We start from the raw sequence: 20,975 nt of genomic DNA on the forward strand, positions 1-20,975 counted from the left end.
TTATTCTTCTTCGAGGAGCTCTTGGTCGTTTCGATTCTTCTATGGAATATTTTCCTTTTCAATTTATCCTCTACCCTTTCTCTATCTCTTTCTCTTTTCTTTCTTTCTTTTCTCTTATTCTTATTCCGACCCGTCTTTTCCATGATTCCTAGCAGTCGCTCTCTTTTGTCTCCGTGGCTGCATATTCGAAGTGTCAGGTCGGTCCGATAGAAAATTGAAAGAAAAAAAAAAAAAAAAAAGGAAAAGAAAGAAAAAAAAAGAAAATAGGAAAAGAAAAAGGAAAGTAGAAGAAAAGGGAAGAATCTAAAAGCCCTGGAACGAAGGGTAGATCTCTGTCTTATTCTCTCTCTCTCTCTCTCTCTCTCTCTCTCTCTCTCTCTCTCTCTCTCTCTCTTTATATTTCTCTTGCAGATCCCGAGCGTAAGGGAGTACCTTCTAAAAGAGAAGAAAGAAATCTTCTTAGCCATTTGTGGCCAAGGAAGAAACTAAGCCGTCCATTCACTTGTGCCCTCCCGTCTTCGTAGTAGTCGAGGCAAGAAGCTTAAATGCTTTTTCTACGTCGTTTCTCGCGAATCTGGTTCTCTTTAAACGTGCCGAAACTTTTTAACGAGCTCGTTAGGGACCAAAAGGGGAACGGGGAAAAATTAATTCTCATCGAAAGTATGTACTACCATGCTACAATGCGAATACCGACGATATCTATTTCTCTCTACCTCTCTCTTTCTCTTTGTCTCTCTCTCTCTCTCTCTCTCTTTCCAACCCTCAGTCTTTTGTGATCTCAGTTTCGTTTTCTCGTATTTTCCTGACACAAGTTTTCCACAGAGAAACTAGCTTGCAGTTACTAACTACTGTTTAGAGAGCTTTTTGCGATCGTTAGACCATTCGTCTTTCCTCCATCTTTAATCTTTTGATTTTTCCTTAAAGCTCTGTCGAAAAGTTTGTGGCGAAAAGCGTTTTTCCTTATCTTTCTTTTCTTTTTTTTTTTTATTTTCCTTTTGGTTGTTTCTTTCTTTCTTTCCTTTTTTCTTTTTTTCGTTCTTGTTTTGTTTTTTCAAGTTAGTCTCTCTCTCTCTCTCTCTCTCTCTCGTGAAAAATTATTCGTTGTAACTTACCGTGCGTTCGCTCGTTCGTCGATAAAGAACTTCTCCTTTTCCGTGGATCTTTTTCCATGATGCGACTAATAATATAAAGGGAAAAGGAATTGAAAATGGAAAAGAATGAAGTAATGATCGTGTAATATTGCAACGGCATAGCTTTGCTCACCGTTGATTTATTTCCGGTACCAGTAACTCTTTTGAAAGTTTAGGATATTAGACACGAGGCTCAGACTCCGTTGGTCGCCTTTGCTTTTTGTTCACCACCAGCGGAAATCGCCATTAAGCTTCGCCAGTCTTCGAACATAATTCTTTCGACTTTAATAAAACGTCTTTGAACTCGCAGACGGTTAGGATTAACGAGCGCGTAATGTAACGTTAGTAAATGCTCGAAGAAGAAGACTCGATAAACAGTACAATTATTGCTCACTATGAAGTCATTGGTCACGTCCACTTTTGAAATTTTACTCGATAAAGATTCGATATATTCGAGCATCATTCTTTCTTTCTTTATAGTTTTAACGCATGGCAGATTTGTTTGTCATAGCATTAAATGAATTTACGTTCATTTTTAATAAATACTTAAAATATAAGCTCGAAAATGCTCTAAACCAATGACACTCGAACTATTTATACTTGCAAACCTTAAAATTTATTTAATCATATAAGGATAATAATAATTATGATTTTATTACTATTTTAAAAGTAAAAGAAGTATATATATATATATATATACATATATTATTTTGAAAATTTGTTACGTATAAAATTAATAAAAATTTTACGATCTCCCAATAATTTAATCTGATTGATCGCGTACAAAGTATTGTTGAATGATCAATTAAAATTATAATTAATAGCAACGATCTGATCAATAATTATACCGTTTAATCTATTTTTATAGATATACATACCTATGCAGATAAGTATATGTACAACTTATATACACGTATAGGTGTATAGATATTTTTCATCCGCGAACGAATGCTAATTTTCAAGATATCAGAAAATGACGTTGGTCTGTGTGTATATTATACGTATAGATATATACGTAACAACGCTTTCCTTCGCTCTCGCATTTACGAGTGAGTAGCGAGCGCTCGTAAATTTGGAAAAGCACGCGTGCGCGTTCGTTCGTGTGATATGCGTTTGGCAAGGATCCCAGGATCACCGGAGTCTAGCCTCGTACGCGTGTTTGGCCGTTTACAAATTTAGGCTATCAAGTTGGCCATCTTGATCTGCGACGATTGAGCGAGATAAATCATGAAGAAAGACGGTATTAAAACAGCGTGATCGTTTTGCAGTAAAAAAGATGTGCGGATCCCTATAAACCTAACGGCATCACTCTCGCCCGTGTTAATTATTTTGCCGATAGCATTCTGACATCCTTCTTTTTTGTCATTTTTCTTGTTCTTATCTTATCTGTAGTTATATCTTTTACTTTCCTTTTTTTTCCGTTTTTTTTTCCTTTTTTTCTTTTGTCTTTATTTATTTATTTATTTATTTTTTTGTATATACCTTCTCATAAAGTTCCAAGGCAAGTAATCATCATACTTGTTCGCGCTTCGAATCAACTTGGCCAATTTGACGCAACAATGATTTCGATTTTCATTTTGTACCCAACCCCCTCTCCCCCATCATATCCTCGGCCAGTTTTTTTTTTATTTTTTTTTTTTTTTTTTTTTTTAATCAATTTTCAGGTACCGCATATGTACAAGTGTATTCGTGTGTGGAATCTTTTCTGCATTACGCGTAATCTTGTTAGCTCCAGTTTATGTAATGGAACAATGATACGTCTAAACAGTCACCCACTCGCTCTGTTTTTTATTCATCATCATCATCATCATCATCATCATCGACTCATAATTTATGTGTATATATGTATATATTTATATATGTATATGTATGCATGATTATTGACTAGAATATTTCTTTTGGTTCCAGCTTCGACAAGGAAAAAATCGCTGAGTACAAATGAAACATCGATGTGTGTGTCTTCGTGTATATTCGACGACTAGATCGTTTAACATTTATACAAACGCGTTTTGGTCTTCGTATCACGGTGTTAGAAGTAACGTTAGCACGCGCGCCGCATTGAATCGTTCGTCCTTCTTCGTTAAAAAAAAGAAAAAAGAAAAAAAAAGAAAAGAAAAGAAACGAGTACTCGATCGTACTCCCTTTTTATTTCTTCTTTTCTTTTTTTTTTTTCCTCTTTCTCGTCGGAACATTCCTAGTGTATTCTTTCTTTTTTTAATAATCGGCTTTACTCTCGCGCAGCCAACTTGTACATAAATACAAGTTATAGTACAACTTTGCGCGAAAGTCATCGGCAGAATTGAACTTTTTTTTCGTTTTCTATTTTTTTTTTTTCTTCTACATATTTTTCGCGTGTTTATCCGTTTCATTTTTTTTCTTTTTCTTTTTTTTTTTTTCATGTGCTTTTTTTTCTCTCTTTTTCACGTTTTATTTTCATTAATATTTTTCTTCTCTATCTACTTATCGTCTTACAAAGATTTGAGAAAGACGCAATTTTGGTACGAATTTCAAATTTAAAAAATGAAAAAGAGTCCCGCTCGTATTTTATCATTTTCCTGTTTTAATCATCCTTCCTCTTCTTTCTCATCATTCTTGAAAAAAAAAAAAAAAAAAAGGATGAAGTAATAGTCCGTGGATAATGTTCCGCTTATGGCTTATGGTACCGCCAGTCTTCTGACGTTGTAACGGCAATGATTACGGCCAAGAACGTCTTCAGAAGGAATTTCCTCCTCGAGAGGCTCCATTCCAGCTGCAGCCATCCTGTCACGCACCTGAGAACAAACAGCCATGAAACTTGTTTGGTTTGCTTGGACGTGTTTGGATGAATACATAGTCGATTTTAGTTTCATAAAGTAATAATTAGGGAAAAAGTTAGGAAGAGAGAAGCTCTCTTTTCATAGTCCGTTTTTTCAAAGGACATCTCTCTCTCTCTCTCTCTCTCTCTCTCTTTCTCTCTCTCGAATAATAAGTTTTAACTCGGTTTTGGATCTGTCGTGTACGAAAATTCAGTTGAGCCATGACGTCGTACGTGCTTCGATAAATTACGCGTTGGACTTTCTTTGAAAGAAAACTTAAAAATACATTCGTATATTTCTTTTTTAAATATATCATAATATACATATGTACTTGTAATAATAATACATGTAGAGGTGTCATTCTGGCAATGGAGAACTCGATCATCGTTCTTGTAACAGCCTCAATTTGGCACTTATGGACGTAGAACTCGTTTACATATCTATACATATGTATATTACCTAACACAGTGTGCTGCGAGTTTCATAGTCGCGAATACTAACGAGAAAAATCGCGCCCGACGATTGCACGGTTTTAGCGAAGAGTAAAGGGATGAATAGAAGTGGAGCAAAAAATAGGGAAAGAGCGCGCGGGCGCGAGAGAGAGAGAGAAAACGGGATGTCGAAGGACACAAAACATAAAAGTTACATATATATCTATGTATAATGCGTATGTACGTGTATATAGATGTATGAAAGAGAAAAAGAGGGAGAGAGAGAGAGAGAGAGAGAGAGAGACAGAAAAAGGTTGGTTGGTACTTCGCGTATTTCATAGGAGACTGCACAGAACCCATCAATTTTCTCTAAGTCCATTAACTTTCTACAGGCATTACCGTCTGCCGTAGACTTTCATCCATGGGCGAATAATAACCGATATTCTCATATCGAAATTCTCTTTCCCCGTTTACTTTTATTCTTTTTCCTTATTCGAAATTTTCTTTTTTTTTTTGTTTTATTTCATTCCATTTCAATAGTTCTTCTTTTTTTTTTTTTTTTTCTCGTAGTTCGATTCGCATCAAAGTTTTCAGATATAGTACCTGCATGTATATTTTTATTATTGTTTCTCGTTTGCAAAGAGATATAGAATAAACTGCAGGATGTGTTCCCTCGATTTTCCTATTTTTCTTCATAGTTCTGCGATAGGTGCGATAGGACGAGAATAGTACGAGAGCGAGTTGTTTTTCGTACAGGCACATCCTAATCAAATCTGCTTTTATTGTCGCTCTCTTCTGTTCGTTTTTCGTATAAAAGATCCCTCGGTCGGTTTTGCATGTATAGTTCTATACGGTAGACACACTTTCTTCCTTTTTTCTTTTTTTCATCTCGTGAATGCTCTCTCTCTCTCTCTCTCTTTCTCTTTCCTTCCCTTACCCTCTCCATTTTTTCATTGGTTTGGAAATTAAAACTTCTCTGCTTTTTTTCTCTCTTTTTTCCCTTTTTTTCTTTCCTCTCTTTCTTTCTTTTTTCTTTCTTCCTTCCTTTTTTTTTCTTTTCTTTTCTTTTTTTTTTTTTTTTTTTTTTTTGAAACATTTGTGACGTCTGGAACCGCGAGAAATTACAAAAGAGGATTAATGTGTCGGTGGATGAAAAACTGTTTTTTTTTTTTTTTTTTTTTTTTTTTATCCCTGACAAATACAAAGAGACGATTTAACAGGAAGAATAAGAGAGCATATATTAATCATTACTTCATTCAATTTTCTTTCTCTCTACCTCTCTCTCTTTCTCTCTCTCTCTTTCTCTTCTTATCGAGAGTTCAATTTTTATATGAAATTTTTTTTTTTCTTTTATATGAATTTTTTATCTCGCAATATCTTGCAATGCAATAAATAATAATAGAAATTTCATTATCTTAACCGTGCAAAGAAATAGAACAGTTTACATAATAGGTACGTTAGCATGATCGTGCTTATAATCGATTCATTTTCATACAGGACTGTACTAGTGCCGTACTTTAGGACTCGTTCGTGGAGAAATTTTCGAGAAAGGGGGAAGGAAAAGTGGTCTTACGAAACAGGCTCAAAGTGTCTTCAAATTTCACTTGCATTCTCTCTTGGGCTATGGCAAGACTTCTTAAGTGTGGGAGAGGGAGTCGAGGAACTCTTCCCGTAAAGGCAATGCCGGAATTGAATTTCAGAGGTACCTAATCGCCAGCAGTTTGTTCAGGCAGCGATAGGCGTGACTATTATTTCAGCAATTACGAGGCTTCTCGCTTTGCCCTTAACGAACACCTTCTCTTAAGTCCTTCGTCTTTCTTCTTCTTCTCGTTCTTCTTCTCCTCCCCCTTCTTCCTTTTCTTCGTCTTTTCATTATCTTCTTCACCTGTATGATGAAAGTGAAAAAGAGGAAGTAGTAACTGAAATTACTCAAAGACTTCATCTTTGAATTTCTCTCTCTCTCTCTCGCTCTCTCTCTCTCTATCTCTCTTTCTCTTTCTTTTTATTTCTCTTTCTCTCTTTCTCTCACTATATATCATTTTCACGTTTGGAGGATAATGCATTACTAATTCAATAGACGATTGTAATGAAGTAGCTTCCACTCGTTCTTCAAGAAATTTTTACAGAAACAATTAGATAGATATATAAATAGATAAATAGATAGGATAGATAAAGAATGAATGAATGAGTGAGTGAGTGAGTGAGTGAGTGAGTGAATGAATGAGTGCGTGTGTCGATTGGAAAAAAAGTGATCGTCAATTATAGGAGTCCAAATTTCCGAAGCTAAATTATAATTCATTTTTATTCGAAAATTTAATTAAAAAAAAAAAAAAAAAAAAGTCCTTGCTTATGACGTTAACGAAAGAACTTCGTAGTTTATCTCTCCTTAAAAAAGTTCTTCCGTTCGTTGGGCGTCTTAACGTTCAAGTCGTTATTAAAAGAAAATTTGTTAGAAACAACCCCGATCCATAAGTCCCGTCCTCTTTCTTTTCCTCTGACTTTTTCGCCGTTAAAATGAAATGATTTCACCCTTCGGAGTTAATCGTCGGAAAATGTGAAATATGACAAACGATGTTAAGGTGGAATAGCACTCGTCTTCCGATTTAATAAACGGCCGTTGCTCCAGACAAATTACAACCGCAATTTCGTGGCTACCAGCGTACGCCACAATTAAATTATTGTTGTAATTTCCAGGACAGTCATCTGCAAGCGTGCTCGAGCGTCCGTAACGTCTGTGAACACGATCGCAACGATGTCTCAATTATAAATAGTCTCTCTCTCTCTCTCTCTCTCTCTCTCTCTCTCTCTCTCTCTCTCTCTCTCTCTCTTTCTCTTTTTTTCTTTTCCTAATAAATTCTCAATCATGTGGCATATATACATGTAAATGTATTATTACAAGTATCTTTAAAATTTCAATGAAAGCTTAGATGTTCATCGAGCGAGTAAGAAAGAACGATATCATCATATAAGCATCGTGTATAAAGTAGGCTTGAAATTTCGTTAAAGCCATCCAGAGCGTGCTTCGGGTCTCTCGAAATGGGCGTCGTTCTGGCGATTTCATATATAGAACAGTCGTGTATTACACACAACTTAGACATAGTATATGTAATATATATATACATTATGTATATATATATATATGTGTGTATATAGATATAGATATATAGTATAGATATATAGTATAGATATACATAGGTTGAGAGCATAGGGGGATGGAGAATGAGTGGTCGGAGGATCGAGCCAGCTGGTTCTAGGATTGGCAGTACTCCAAGAGAGCAAAAATCGTCGATGCCTGTACGTATTCCACCAACCCTTCTCGTTCCTCTTTCCGTAACCTCGTGGCACACTCATGCAACTTTGGATGCATGATTTGTGTGCTTTATTAAATCCGATATTGGTTGACTCGGCTAACCATTTTTTCTTTCTTTCTCTACCTATATACATATACATGTACATATACATGTACATATACATATATATATATATATATACGGATACATATACATCTACACACTTATGTATCTTTATCCCTGTCTATTTGAAAATTTTTAGAATGTAAAAGAAGATGAAAGAGATAGCTTGTTAAAGGATATTGGTTTTAGTTGCGTTTTCTATATTGACTTAAAGTGGGTATATTATAAAGTCAAAGGATGTTCGATAAAGTAGGAAGGAGAAGAGGAAGGAAGGAAGGAAGGAAGGAAGGAAGGAAGGAAGGAAGATATGCCTCACCTGTTCGACCGCCTTGAAGACCCGGATGAGATTCAATCCAGCAAGTTTCTGGATATCTCTCTCTGACCATCCGCGCACTAACAATTCCGCGAATAACTCTGGATATTTGCTCACGTCTTCGAGACCTGCCGGTGTCCTGGAACAGACAGTTTGAAATTGGCTCAGATGAGATCGGCTAAAGCTGTTATATACTTTTAACGAAGTATTCCATTCAAGTGATATTTTGATGACTTTGAAGAATATGAGAATGTTTTCTTCTTTTTTTTTTTTTTTTATTTTTTTTTTCTCGAGAAAAAAAGAAGACCAACGAAATAAGAGAGAAAGATAATTTGTACCATTTCTCTCTTTCTCTTTCTTTTCCCTTCTCTCATTTTTCGGCCGTTACACCCGAATATTTCTCGCAATATTTTCATTCTGTAGTTTTTTCGCGTACCGAAATAAGCACACGCCCTTGTTTCAAAACGCATATTTTTTCCAACGAACGAACTAGAACAAGTACTATACATTTGTTTATGACGAACCGAGTCAGATTCCGACCTCTGATTTAAAATGAAATATATATACATAGTATGTGAAAATATTAAATTGATAAACAAAAACGAAAAGAAAAAAAAAAAAAGGAAGAAAAAAGAAAAACAAAAATAAATAGTATATGTAAGTGCATGAGATATGAGAGAAGTTTTTGTAAATTACGTTCGTTTCGAAAAAAAAATCGAATCGAATCGAATCGAATCGAATCAAATCGAATCATGAAATATCTTTTGATACCTATTACATGTAGACACGTTGATACATACATACATACATACATACATACATACATACATACATACATACATACATACATACATACATACATACATACATACATACATACACACATACACACACACATATATATCTATATAACTTAGAACGAGATGAGACCAGACGAAATTGGAAAAACTCATGGAATCTTGTCTAAAGGCGAGACGAGGGTCACTTGGACGATGTGAGCTTCGATCCTCCTCATTACGCGTGTCACAGCCGCGAAGGGTTACGTTGTTAGAGGTAGGGGGTGACGACGAAAACGAGGGTTTGAGAGATTCGTTGAAAGCCAGCCGGCTGACAATGTCGGAACGGCAAGAGTGGTTAGGGACTTATTCATGGCGCGTCGTGTCGTGGCTGAAACTGGCAGTTATGCGGCTCTGTAGCGATAGCAGCAGCAGCAGCAGTAGCAGCAGTAGCAGTAGCAGCAGCAGCAGCAGTAGTAGTAGCAGTACCCGTGTAAATCGACTGGTTCTGCCACATGATAGTCAACTTTTCCTATTCTCAAATTTCGAAATAACAATTTAATGTCCTAACTTTTCATCTATTTCTTCTCTCTCTCTTTCTCTAATTTCTTCTTTTTTTTTTTTGCTCTCTCTATCAATCTCTCTTAATCTATTCCTTCATATTTTCCATTTTCTATGAGGTCCTTCCTTTTTTTCTTTTTTTTTTTTTTTTCTTCTAACGATCGTAAATTGTTCTTTTTACCAGTTCCAGACTCATATGGTATTTGAGCGAAGAGCATAGGAAGAACGATCAGGAGAGCTTTGAACCGAGCGCCAGGAGAATTATGCGCGTCATAGTTAAAGTGGGTCATTCGATATATAACAAGCAAGGGACGCGTGCGTGAGCGAGATAGATAAAAAGAAAGAAAAGAGGAGAGAGAGAGAGAGAGAGAAAGAGAGAGAAAGAGAAAGAGAGAAAAACGTTGTTCCAATTCCCGAATTTCCAATTCAACCCACCTTTTTGTCGATTTATTTCGTGGCATACCGAGTGCCGTACACGCGCCATGCAAATAGTTCTTTTGACAGTGATTTACGTTAGGAAAAAGTAAAGATTCGAACAGGATATCGGTGAGAAAAAGGAGTGAAAGAGAGGGTTGTGAGTTAGGTAGGGAAGTAGGAAGAGCTGTGAACAGGACAGGATTGGATTCCAGTACCACACACGCACACTTTCTCTCTCTCTCTCTCTCTCTCTCTCTCTCTCTCTCTCTCTCTCTCTATCTTTTTATTTTTATCACTTCGATGAATTCGAGAACGATAGTCGAGTTAAAAAAACACGTTTGAAACTGAAAGAACGCATTTTGTCGCTTATCAAAATGTCGATTTTGAAAGAACAAGCAGGGATTCGAGAATCCTGAATCCCAGATATTTGGATATGTGAAGAAAGAAAAATATAAAAGATAAAATAAACTCTCTTGTATTCCGTAATAAAAACAATGAATTGATATTTCTTTGTATTATTTATAAAATTAAAGGGACAAGAGATATTCGTATCGTATGAAATTAAAAAACAAACTACATAACTGTATTCATTCAAATAATTTAGTTAACAAGTATAAGAGAGAAAGAAAATCGATTATCATGGTCGAAATAGAACGATTTTCTTGGCGCGTAACCATTGAGAAGCTTTGTTCGCGATAACGCGTGGAACGTGTCAGCCATGGAAAGGCCATCGAGTAAATGCGGGTTAACGACGCAATTAACGCTAATCATTGCAGTTACTGTGGCGAATCAGAGTTAGCATAGGGTCTACCAAAGTACTCACGTTTTAAACGTAAGCGAGCCGAATAGGATGCGGTTAAGTCCTTTCGTTCCCTCTCTCTCTCTCTCTCTCTTTCTCTCTCTCTCTCTCTCTCTCTCTCTCTTTCTCTCTCTCTCTCTCTCTCTCTCTCTCTCTCTCTCTCTCTCTCTTTCTCTCTTTCACTTTCTTTCTATGTATAGTAATATGAATTTTAATTTCACGTAAAAGCTTATTGGCCAACCTATCCACCGTAAAACCAGCTTTTTTTCCTTTGGTCTTTTTCCTTTCGTCTCCTCTTCTTTCCCTTTTTTTTTTTTCTTTTTTTTTTTCCTTCTTCTTCTTCTTCATCTACTTCCCCTCTCATCCTACCTGGCGATCCAATTTCGTTGCTCGAAATAATTAAATGCAACCTTTCAATGCTTCCCCGAAGCTTTTATAGTTTCAATAGTTATTTAAATGATGAAATTTTGTTTCTTAAAAAGATATTAAGTAGATTCATTGCACTTGTTGCGTTATCGCGTAATCGAAATATTGATCGATCGAAAACATTCGTTTGTTTATTTTGTGTTTGATCAAAACGCATGTGTTATATATATGTATATATATATATATATATATATTCATATATCACATATATCTTGTTTAATCACGTACTCTACGTTATTCTCATAATGTTTCTATTCGCCATGTGTTCCATTTTAACCGAAGAAAAACGTCAGAACCGATATTAAAGTTCCATTCTTTTCGTGAAATGTGTAAAAGGAGATGAGAAACGCCAGGCTATGTATTGTTTTCGTCTCGTAGACAAATCTCCATTGAAATTCCCATGGGACACATTTTCGGCACGGAATATCCTCTACTTCTTTTTCTTTCTTTTTCTCTCTATCTCTCTCTTTCTCTCTGTCCCTGTTTTGTCCTATATGATTGTTATCGTTTCATCTTCTTTTCTCAAGATCAATGACATCCGATATTTATGTCTCAAAGTTTAGAAAGTTCATACGGGTATGTCGATGAAAGAGTCGAAGAGTAAATTAAGAAAAATAGGATTAATGAAAATGTTCTTCGGTTTTGAAAATTTCAGTTTCGTAAAAAAGAAAAAAGAAAAAGTCAGTCTCTTACTGTATGAAAATTATCGATTCGAACGCTCGTATAGGATAAAATCTGACATTATTCAGATGGAAATGTGTGGATAAAGCGATAAGTACTTTACAAAGTGGAACAAGTTTTTCAAACTTTTTACATATCTTGTATCCTTTATTCTTCCTTTCTATCATTTTTTCCTCCTTCTTCTTCTTCTTCTTCATTTTTCTTTAATACATTATCGTTTCGTTCGTAAATTGCATTTAATCGTTGATAAAATCATAGATTCGAATGACATTATTTTTATTATGTCAATATTTATAAACGTAAGTGGAATAAAAAAGAGTGAGCTTTCTTCTTTAAAAAATTCTTTGTTTATACTCTCTATGACTTTCGCTTGCGAGGATATTGCCTTTGAAATATTTTCATTCATATTTCTCGTATGTTAGTAGTACACCTGTTGGTTAGTAGTAGTAATAGTAATAGTAGTAGTAGTAGTAGTAGTAGTAGTGGCTTCTGTAGTAGGGACAAAAAATGGTTTTCGTCGCGTGACCGACATAAATTCCAAGAACTTATGTAGGTCGCTGCTCCTTCTGAATTTAGAAATTATATAGGTTAGTACATCAATGTAAACATCTTTTATTTACATGAGGATATCTCCGGAACTACGAGTCGTAAAGACTTCAAAGAAAAAAAAAAGAGAGAGATAGATAGATAGAGAGAGAGAGAGAGAGAGAGAGAGAGAGAGAGAGAAAAGAATCATTTTAAAGATTTCTTGTCTTTTTCTTTTTTTCGATAAGATTTATTTAAAAATGTATTACAATACATTTTTATGAATATATCCAATCTTACGTTTTCTTACGAGAATGGAATAATAGTAATATGATTTAAATAAAAAGAGATTATTTTTTTAACAACAATTTTTCAATGATAACGTCATTAATGATATCAACGATGTACATAGATATTATTAATGCGATGGCGATAATGAATAAAAACCGCAACGTTTCATACGTGTTTTAAAATCATGTCGGATATTCAGTTTTATCTTTGACAGGAACATTTGTCCCATTGACCGTAAATAACGTGCAATAAAGTCGCTACCGAGCCAATCGCGGTCGACACCCTTTTTGAAGCATCCCTCCGTTCACACAGCTCGTACTTTATTTTTCTTTTTTTTTAATTTTTTTTTCTATTCTTTTTTCTTTTTTCCTTTTTTTTTTTTTTTTTATTACGTAGAGAAGATATAGAAATTCGACGATGCAAAGTGAAATACGTCAAAGTGAAATTTATCTATACGCCTGTGGCCTGTGAGAGAATAATCGTTTAACATCGTACACATCCTTTGTGATAGTTCTACATAGAGCTTTCGAAAGCTCGTTCGTTCATTCGTTTAAAAAATATATTAAAATCATGAATACCAGTATAGCCGGTATCTAGCCGGAAAACTATACTATCGGGTAACATAAGAGTTTCCGTTTCTATTATATTTTTATCATTGTTAAAACAACGTTACTTTCATATTATTTTAGTTTTTCTCTACCTTATTCTCTTTCTTTTTCTTCTCTTTCTTCGTCCGTTCCTTCCTTCCTTCCTTTCTTTCTTTCTTTGTTTCTTTTTTTCTTTCTTTTCTGTCTTTCCTTCATTCTTTTTTTCTTTTTTTCTCTTTTTCCCTTTTACATTTCTATCCTCTTTCCTGTTACTCTTGTCCCGATATAGAAAACAACATCGACAAACTTTGTTGCTCTTCGAGCTTGTCATTCTCTATTTTTTTTCCTGTCATTCAGTTTTTCCGAATTTTTCGTACCCTTTCAATCGAATATCCCGATAGCTATCGCAACAACAAAAGGGTAAAAAGCGTTACCGCCCGGAGGACTCAACACATTCTCTCCTCTACAGTCGCTTTCGCGTTCGATTTCTCCGTTCTAAAACTGCTACACGCTGCTTTTAACTCGCTTCGAGGGTGAACAAACAGAAACGTGCGAGCTTCTTGATTTGACAAACTACACGAGGAACGATAAGTCGTAACACGATGGGGTAAAGGAAACGAAATAGTGTCACGTACGGCATAACCCACCCTTCTTTTTCTCTTTTTTTTTTTCTTTTTTTTTTCTTCTTCTTCTTCTTTTTTTCTTCCCCTTTTTCTTTTCTCTTTCCCTTATATCCCTTTGTTTTATTCCTCCTATCTCCCGCCCGCTCCACCTACCTACCTACTTTCCCCCCCCCCACCCCTCCCTGTTTCTTTCTCTATTTCGCAAATTTTTCCATGAGCTCTCTTTCTTTTCCTTTTCGATTCTCATTGAAATTCGTAACATGTCTGGGTCGGTCGCTCGAACGAAATAAAACCGTGCGTATAGAAATATTTGAAATTACAACGTTTTCACACAACGAAAAGCAATAATAGAACACGTGGGCATTACCTATTCTACTACAAATCTTTTTTCTTTTTCTTTTTTTTCTTTCGTTATTTTCCCTTTTCTTTTTTTTTTTTTCTTTTTCTGTAATATTTTTTTTTTTTTAACGGAAGAGAGAGAGAGAGAGAGAGAGATTCTCATTTCATGTATCCATAATTTTTCTCTTTGTCTCTTTTTATTTCACGAACATATCATATCCCCGTTAAAGCGATTATCAAGCTATGAGGATACTTTTGAATTCATTCGTATTATAGTATTTTTGTTACGAGCGCTTGTTAATTATTATGCAGAAGTATGCAGAAACAAATTGGGAACTATATTTTTCACGATGATCGGATCTTTTTTTTCGTCGGTCCTTTTAAATTCAAATGGGCGAATTAAATTCATAAGGAGAAAAAAAAAAAAAGAAAAAAAAAGAAAAAAAAAAGAAATTCACACTAAATTAAATTCGTAATAAATCATATAAACATTATTATTTACTTATTCAAATGATAAAATGATATTTATTGAGAAAAGAGATATAATAGGATTTAAAATGGTTACTTTGATTTTTCTCATAATCTTTATAGGATAGTTTTCTATCGAGAATTAACATTGAACTTCAAATTGTAGAATATTAAAGAAAACGTTTAACTATCGTAAAGCATTCGCATACAATATAATCAGTGTTACGTGTGTATATATATATATGTACGATGAAAAGATTTGATAAGTATGCGAACGTACGACAAATGTATTCGACGCTTACAAAATCTCAAACTATCGTTTGATCATTAAACTGTGTATTTACGTATGTACATATATACATACATACATACATGCATACATATACGAAGATCGTTTAAGTTGATTTTTGCAAGTATTTGCAGGAGCAATCGTCTTACGAAGAAAGCTTTACATATGCTTCGTAAGGATTTGGTGTCGTCGTGAAATGTTGATATTCTATCCGCAAAGATCAACGCGTCGTTTTTCTATGAGAAAAGAGGAGGAACATCTTTTTTTTCCTTTTCTTTTCTTTTTTCTTTTTTCCTTTTTTTTTTTCTTTTTTCCTTTTTTTTTTCTTTTTTTTTTTTTTTATTTATTTCCCTCACTTTCTCTCCATTTTCATTTTATCTTCGTTATATATTATTTGCTGTTAGATAAAGAGAAAGCAATGAAACAAATCGTATATTGATTATCTATAGACAAATATGTAAACACGTATAGTTTATATAGATGATATGAAATTATATTTCATCAAGTATCTCAAAGAAAATTATTGGTTAAGGTAACAACGAAAATATATTCAGTAAGGTTCGTTAATTAGTTTGGCCAAAGTATAATCAATCATTTTGGCATATTTGCTGGAATGCAACGCTTATCTTTTCTTACTCTCCACGCTAATTAATTCTTTAGACGTACGAACGATGAATAGAATAGATGAGAAAACACTTACAAATTAATGCCGTCGTAGCCGGCTCCGATTCCAATGTGATCCACACCGGCGATTTTACGAATGTGGTTAATGTGCGCTGAAACATTTCAAAATTGAAAAAGAAAGAGGTTGAAAAATATATGTAAATAGATACGTATAAATGTATTAATTACAGAGTAAATGGTATATAACGTGATAGTTTGTAAAATTTATAAAGATTTATCAAAATACAGATAAATATTTTTAATTTATCGAGGTACCGTATAATAATTGATAAAATTCATTTTATTAATTCTCATTTTAATTTCATATTCATCGAGAATATTTAAATCAACGAAGACGATCAAGTTATACGATTCACTTCCAATAGTTACACCTATGACGAACATAAAACGCATATGCAAAATACATTAACGATTCAGAAATTCGATTCATTGTCCAATTATTTTACAACGCCCGTTGCTCTTCTTATCGTTACGATAACAACGGTTCAAACTCAGTAATTAACGTTTTCCGCCAGTGTCGACGATATTGTATGCTGCTTGAAAGAGAAACAGACGGAAGATAATAATGCGGAAATGCGAGAATCAATTATGAAAGGTTTCGCGATGCTGATATAATTATAATGGAAATTTTAGGCGGGCATTCTTGAAATTATTACCTTCTCTAGCATCGGGTATTATCGTAGTTTCGTGTTCCCTTTGGCAAACAATGCTTTTCTACACTTCGTTTTGCCCTTCTCACGTTGTCCGCGTGAATCAAAAGATTTATGCAACCACTCGCGAGTGAATAATTAGAATAATGCGATATAAGTATCAAGGTATACGTGCGTGTCTATACGTATGTGTATATATATATATATATATGTATATATACAATGGATGTATATACGTATGTATCCACTGGTCTGCGGGCTCGCGTTTATCTCTCCTGTCCGATTTTATTCTCGTTCGTTTTTTCGTTCGTTTAGAAAATAGGAGAAAGAGACGAAGAGAAGTTTCTTATCGGCCGTCGAGCTCGTTATTCAATCGTCTTTCTACTTTTTTCCCTTTTCCCTCTAATTCACCACTTTGCTCTTCTTCTCACTTTCTCCGTGTGCTTTCCGAGAGATTGTACAGAGAGAAAAAGATAAAACAAAGAGAGAGAGAGAGAGAGAGAGAGAGAAAGAAAGAGAGTTTATCACGTTCGTACGTATGTGAAACGGATAGTGCGAGACAAATAGAGAAAAAGGGAGAGAGAAAGAGAAAGACAAAGAGCGTGTGTGTATGTGTGTGGGTATGGGTGTGTGTGCACGGAATATCGCGAAGAAAATTGGTGGCTCTCGTGGGAGACAACTCGAGTTTTCGTTTCACTCCTGTACCTCAGGACGACAGGATATTTGCTTTTCTATTGGGAATATCACTGATATTCCTTGCACGGCTATGTTCGAGTTGATATTGTAAGGTTGCCAATGTAGAACTGGACGTGTAGAAATCAAAAAAAGGACGAATTTAGTATAAGTGTGTTTACCATTGGATTATTTATCTTTAAAAACTTTCTTTTTTTTTCCTTTTTTTTCTTTTCTTTTTTTTTTTTTTTTTTTTTACATATATAAAGATATACATTTTTTAATAATAACTTTTGTAAAGCTTACCAACGACATCCTCCAAAGTCGATGTCTCGCTGCAGCTTATAAAAGGGGGGTAGAAGGATACCATAACTATACCACCGGTCCGCGCCTAAGTAGATTAGAAGATAAAAAAAGAAGATATTAAATCGAAGGATTAGAAAAAGAAAAGATGAATAATCTATGAGAAAAATTGAATTATCGATCTTACCAAATGTCTTAGCGCGTGATCAGGCACATTTCGCGAGGAATTGCATAGAGCGTGAGCGCTGCTATGGCTAAAAATGACCGGCGCTCTTGAACTCGCCATTGCGTCCAGCATGGTGGGTACAGAAACGTGTGATAGATCCACCATCATCCCCAGTCGATTCATCTCGAGAACGATGCTCTGAAAATTAACAAGAAAAAAGTCCCTTCAAAAAGTCCCTTCTTTGTCGTTTATCGTGGATTAAAAGGGAAATCTTTCTCTCTCTCTCTCTCTCTCTCTCTCTCTCTCTCTCTCTCTCTCTCTCTCTGAGTTCTTCGAGTCTGGAAAGTTTGGTAAATGCGAATCGCTTTTGGATTTGAGAAAACTTTCGAATTAGTTAGATAGCTAGCGAACTAAGAAGGATTTCGTTTTTGCTTTATCAACTTGATTTTATTTTTACAAGAAGATAGTGCTCTACCGACATTTTATTTCCTATAGTGAAGATATTATTACTTTGGGACAAGAGAGAGAAAGCTTATCTTGCAGCGTGATAAAGGTATACGTATATGGAACAAAGTTCACAATGGAGTTGTGAGATGGTGAAATCCTTTGGATCGATTCGTTTGACAGTGGAGACACGTTACGTCCGACTGACACTTATTGCGTTGGCTGTCTCGCCAGATTGAACGTAGAACGAGACGGATGGTTTGTAACGTTTGGCCACCTATACTGATTACAATTCAAAGAACGTCGGTTTGTAAGAAGAACCGAAGAGCTTGAAACATCGGTCTTCAAAGACGATACAAAAGTTTCATTTAATTGTTAATAATATTATTATTGATTTATTTTTATTTATCGCGTACCATATATGATAGTTTATTAATGAGATATGTTCCATCTTCGATATATATTTTCAAGTTATAGTTTATCGTTCTTTATGAAATAAGAGGATGAAAAAACGTCGAAGGTAAAAGATACGATGACGAAGTGTCTCGTCGTCGTCAAAACGTCAGGGGAAAAAAAAAAAAGATCTTGTTATTGAATCAAGTAAGAAGAAACGTCGTCGTACATCTCAATCTTTCTTTTCTCACGACAGTAGGTGATCTTCTTTATTAGGGACTTCCCTTGTAGAACGAATTCCAAAGAATATTTGTTCTCTCTTGGTCGTTGTTCAAAAAGATCTTAGCTTTCATTTAAACGAGAGAAAAAGTTTTGTTAAGCCATTCCTTGGATAAACCAAATTGAGTTTCCGCGATTTCTTATTCGTCTGTCTATTTGTCCGTCTTTCACTCTATCTCTGTCTCTTTCTCTTTTGTCAGGCAAGTCTACGATGGTGAGACATCGTTAACGTGACTCGTGCGAGTCTCGTTTTCATCACATCGCTTTTCTTTTCGGAAACGAAGAAAAAGGAGAAAATAAAGGAAAATAGAGAGAGAAAGAGAGAGAGAGAGAGAGAGAGAGAGAGAGAGAGAGACTTAGACGAGAAGCTATTTCAGCTGGAAAGAAGGATAAAGAGAAAACGTGAAAAATCTCGCCGCGTGAGAGAACGCGATGCTCTTGACGTTGACTCAAGAGGAGGAGGATGCACGATGAAAGAAAGGGATAGGAAAAATGTAAGTAGGTACATGTCTTCTCTTCTATCTTTGTGTGTATTTTGGTATGTGTATGTGAGTAAGTCAGTCGAGAAGGGAAACCAGTCTTCCCTTATTCGAACGATTTATTTCCTGCGAAGACTCCCTCCTCTACGTCGTCCTTTATCTAAATTTTATTTTATTCCCTTTGCTCCCTCTCCCCGTTTCTTCGTGAACGACGACGATGGTTTATCTTTTATCCGGACGAATAATCACTGGCTCTCTCTCTCTCTCTCTCTCTCTCTCTCTCGCTTTCTCTCTCTCTCGCTCTATCTGTCTCTCTGTCTGTCTGTCTCTCTTTTTTTCTCTCTTTTCCCTTTTATCCTAGTGACTTATAAAAGAGAAGGATCGTTCTTCGAAGAAGGGCGTAGGTATGGAATAAAAAATGAAGTGCTTCGTCTTTTCAATAAAAAAAAAAAAAAAAAAAAAAAGCTTATCGTAAAAAAAATTCTTTTTATTCTTTTGCATATTCCAACTGGTGTAACATTTATTGTCGATTCATATCTCTCTATCTGTCTCTTTCTTTCTCGAGCTCATGGGAACTCATGAGAATCAGTGACAGTTAGATTTTTTTAGATTATTGGAAAAATTCACCCTCAAGGCAGTGACTCGAACGAGCGAGCGAGCGTAAAAGAGCCTCGTATAGTTCGTTCCATCGACTGAACGACGAATAACTCACGTTCTCTCCCACGAGCTCTTTTTTGAATGCCACCTTCGACTGCTATTACAGGTATTGGTTTTATCGTTTAACAAAAAAATTTTTCGTAGCACCATGTCCGTTGAGAAATCTTTTAGAAATAAAAAAAAAAAAAAAAAAAAAAAAAGAAAAGAAAAAAGCAAAAAACGTGACTTAGCGAGAATGCCATCTTTAGTCTTCTTCTTCTTTTTATCCTTTTCTTTTCTTATTATTTATTTTTTCATTTTTATTTTTTTATCTTTCCACTTTCCCACTTTTGTTACAAGTGGAGAGGGTTTTTTTCTTTTCTATTCCGTTTATGATCCTTTATGAATCGTGATATTTTATGTTTTTTTTTTCTTTTTTTTCTTTTCCCCCTTTACACGTATCCACACGCGTATATTATTTTTTGATAATAGCAGAAAGAAATTGACCTAACTAAATCTAATCAAATTTTATGGAAAATTTCTCTGTCATAGCTGAAAGTATTGCTTACAGTTTCAAACAAATTGCTCGATTACTTTCAAAGTAACATTCATTTATGGCGATCGTGCATAATGCATACTTACGAAACGAGTGAAATGAGTACAGCTATTATGTAATATCGGGTAAATGGAAACTGCGATAAAGTGAGATAATTATCGTGATGATAAAAGCGCAGCTACGTATTCGTAAAATTTGTGGTTTATCAACAATGAGAAAAATTTTTTGGCTATTAATTTTGAGAAAAAATTCGTGGTTATCAATAAGTGAAGTTCGGTCTTTCGTTGAGATTTATAGTGTGCAGTTTCAACGAACGCCGAAGGCGATCGGATTGATTTCTTTTTTCTCGTTGTTTAAATTTTTCTTTTTTGGCTTGTCGAGATATTTAATTGAACATTTCTCATCGTGTCATGTACAACGGATTCATCTCTATTTCTCTCTCTCTCTCTATCTTTCTCTCTATCTTTCTCTCTATCGCTTTCTTTTTTTATTGTCTATCTCTTATCTCTTTCATTTCATTTTGATCGGACATCGAAGTAGACAGTAGCGGCAAGTAACGATCGTTTAGTTCTTCCAAAATGAGATGAAACTTGTCCTTTCTCTGCCCATCGTTACTAGATACCTACCGGATGTTGCTATCACCGAGAAGCAACTTCAGTTAGGAAACTACCAACACTTTGGCACCTATTTAGAGACGAAAACTTTCGGGGAGCAAGCCAGCAGCTGGTCTCAAAAGGGGGTCTGGTCAGTTCTGCGAGAACGCTTTGGAAAACTTATCGGCCAGCTGTGACCGCCATATTCCCAACTCAATCCTCATTCTGCTTGGTTTACCCAAAAGAAAATGTTTCA

The 20,975-nt window shown here is 35.1% G+C and overlaps 1 protein-coding gene across 1 annotated transcript in view; it reads right to left on the bottom strand.

Moving 5' to 3' along the window:
* Positions 1 to 1,234: 1,234 nt before the first annotated feature.
* Positions 1,235 to 20,975, bottom strand: part of LOC124423427 (dipeptidase 1) — a 53,389-nt gene continuing 33,648 nt past the window's right edge. Inside the window, exons 7-11 of the mRNA XM_046961123.1 lie at positions 17,361 to 17,537; positions 17,177 to 17,261; positions 15,565 to 15,640; positions 8,086 to 8,221; positions 1,235 to 3,901 (exon numbers count right to left, since the gene is read on the bottom strand). Of these exons, the coding sequence (XP_046817079.1) occupies positions 3,785 to 3,901; positions 8,086 to 8,221; positions 15,565 to 15,640; positions 17,177 to 17,261; positions 17,361 to 17,537 (591 nt within the window). The 3' untranslated portion in view covers positions 1,235 to 3,784. The remainder of the gene's footprint in view (positions 3,902 to 8,085; positions 8,222 to 15,564; positions 15,641 to 17,176; positions 17,262 to 17,360; positions 17,538 to 20,975) is intronic.

The sequence above is a fragment of the Vespa crabro genome, chromosome 4 (assembly GCF_910589235.1).
Source record: "Vespa crabro chromosome 4, iyVesCrab1.2, whole genome shotgun sequence".
NCBI lineage: Eukaryota > Metazoa > Arthropoda > Insecta > Hymenoptera > Vespidae > Vespa > Vespa crabro.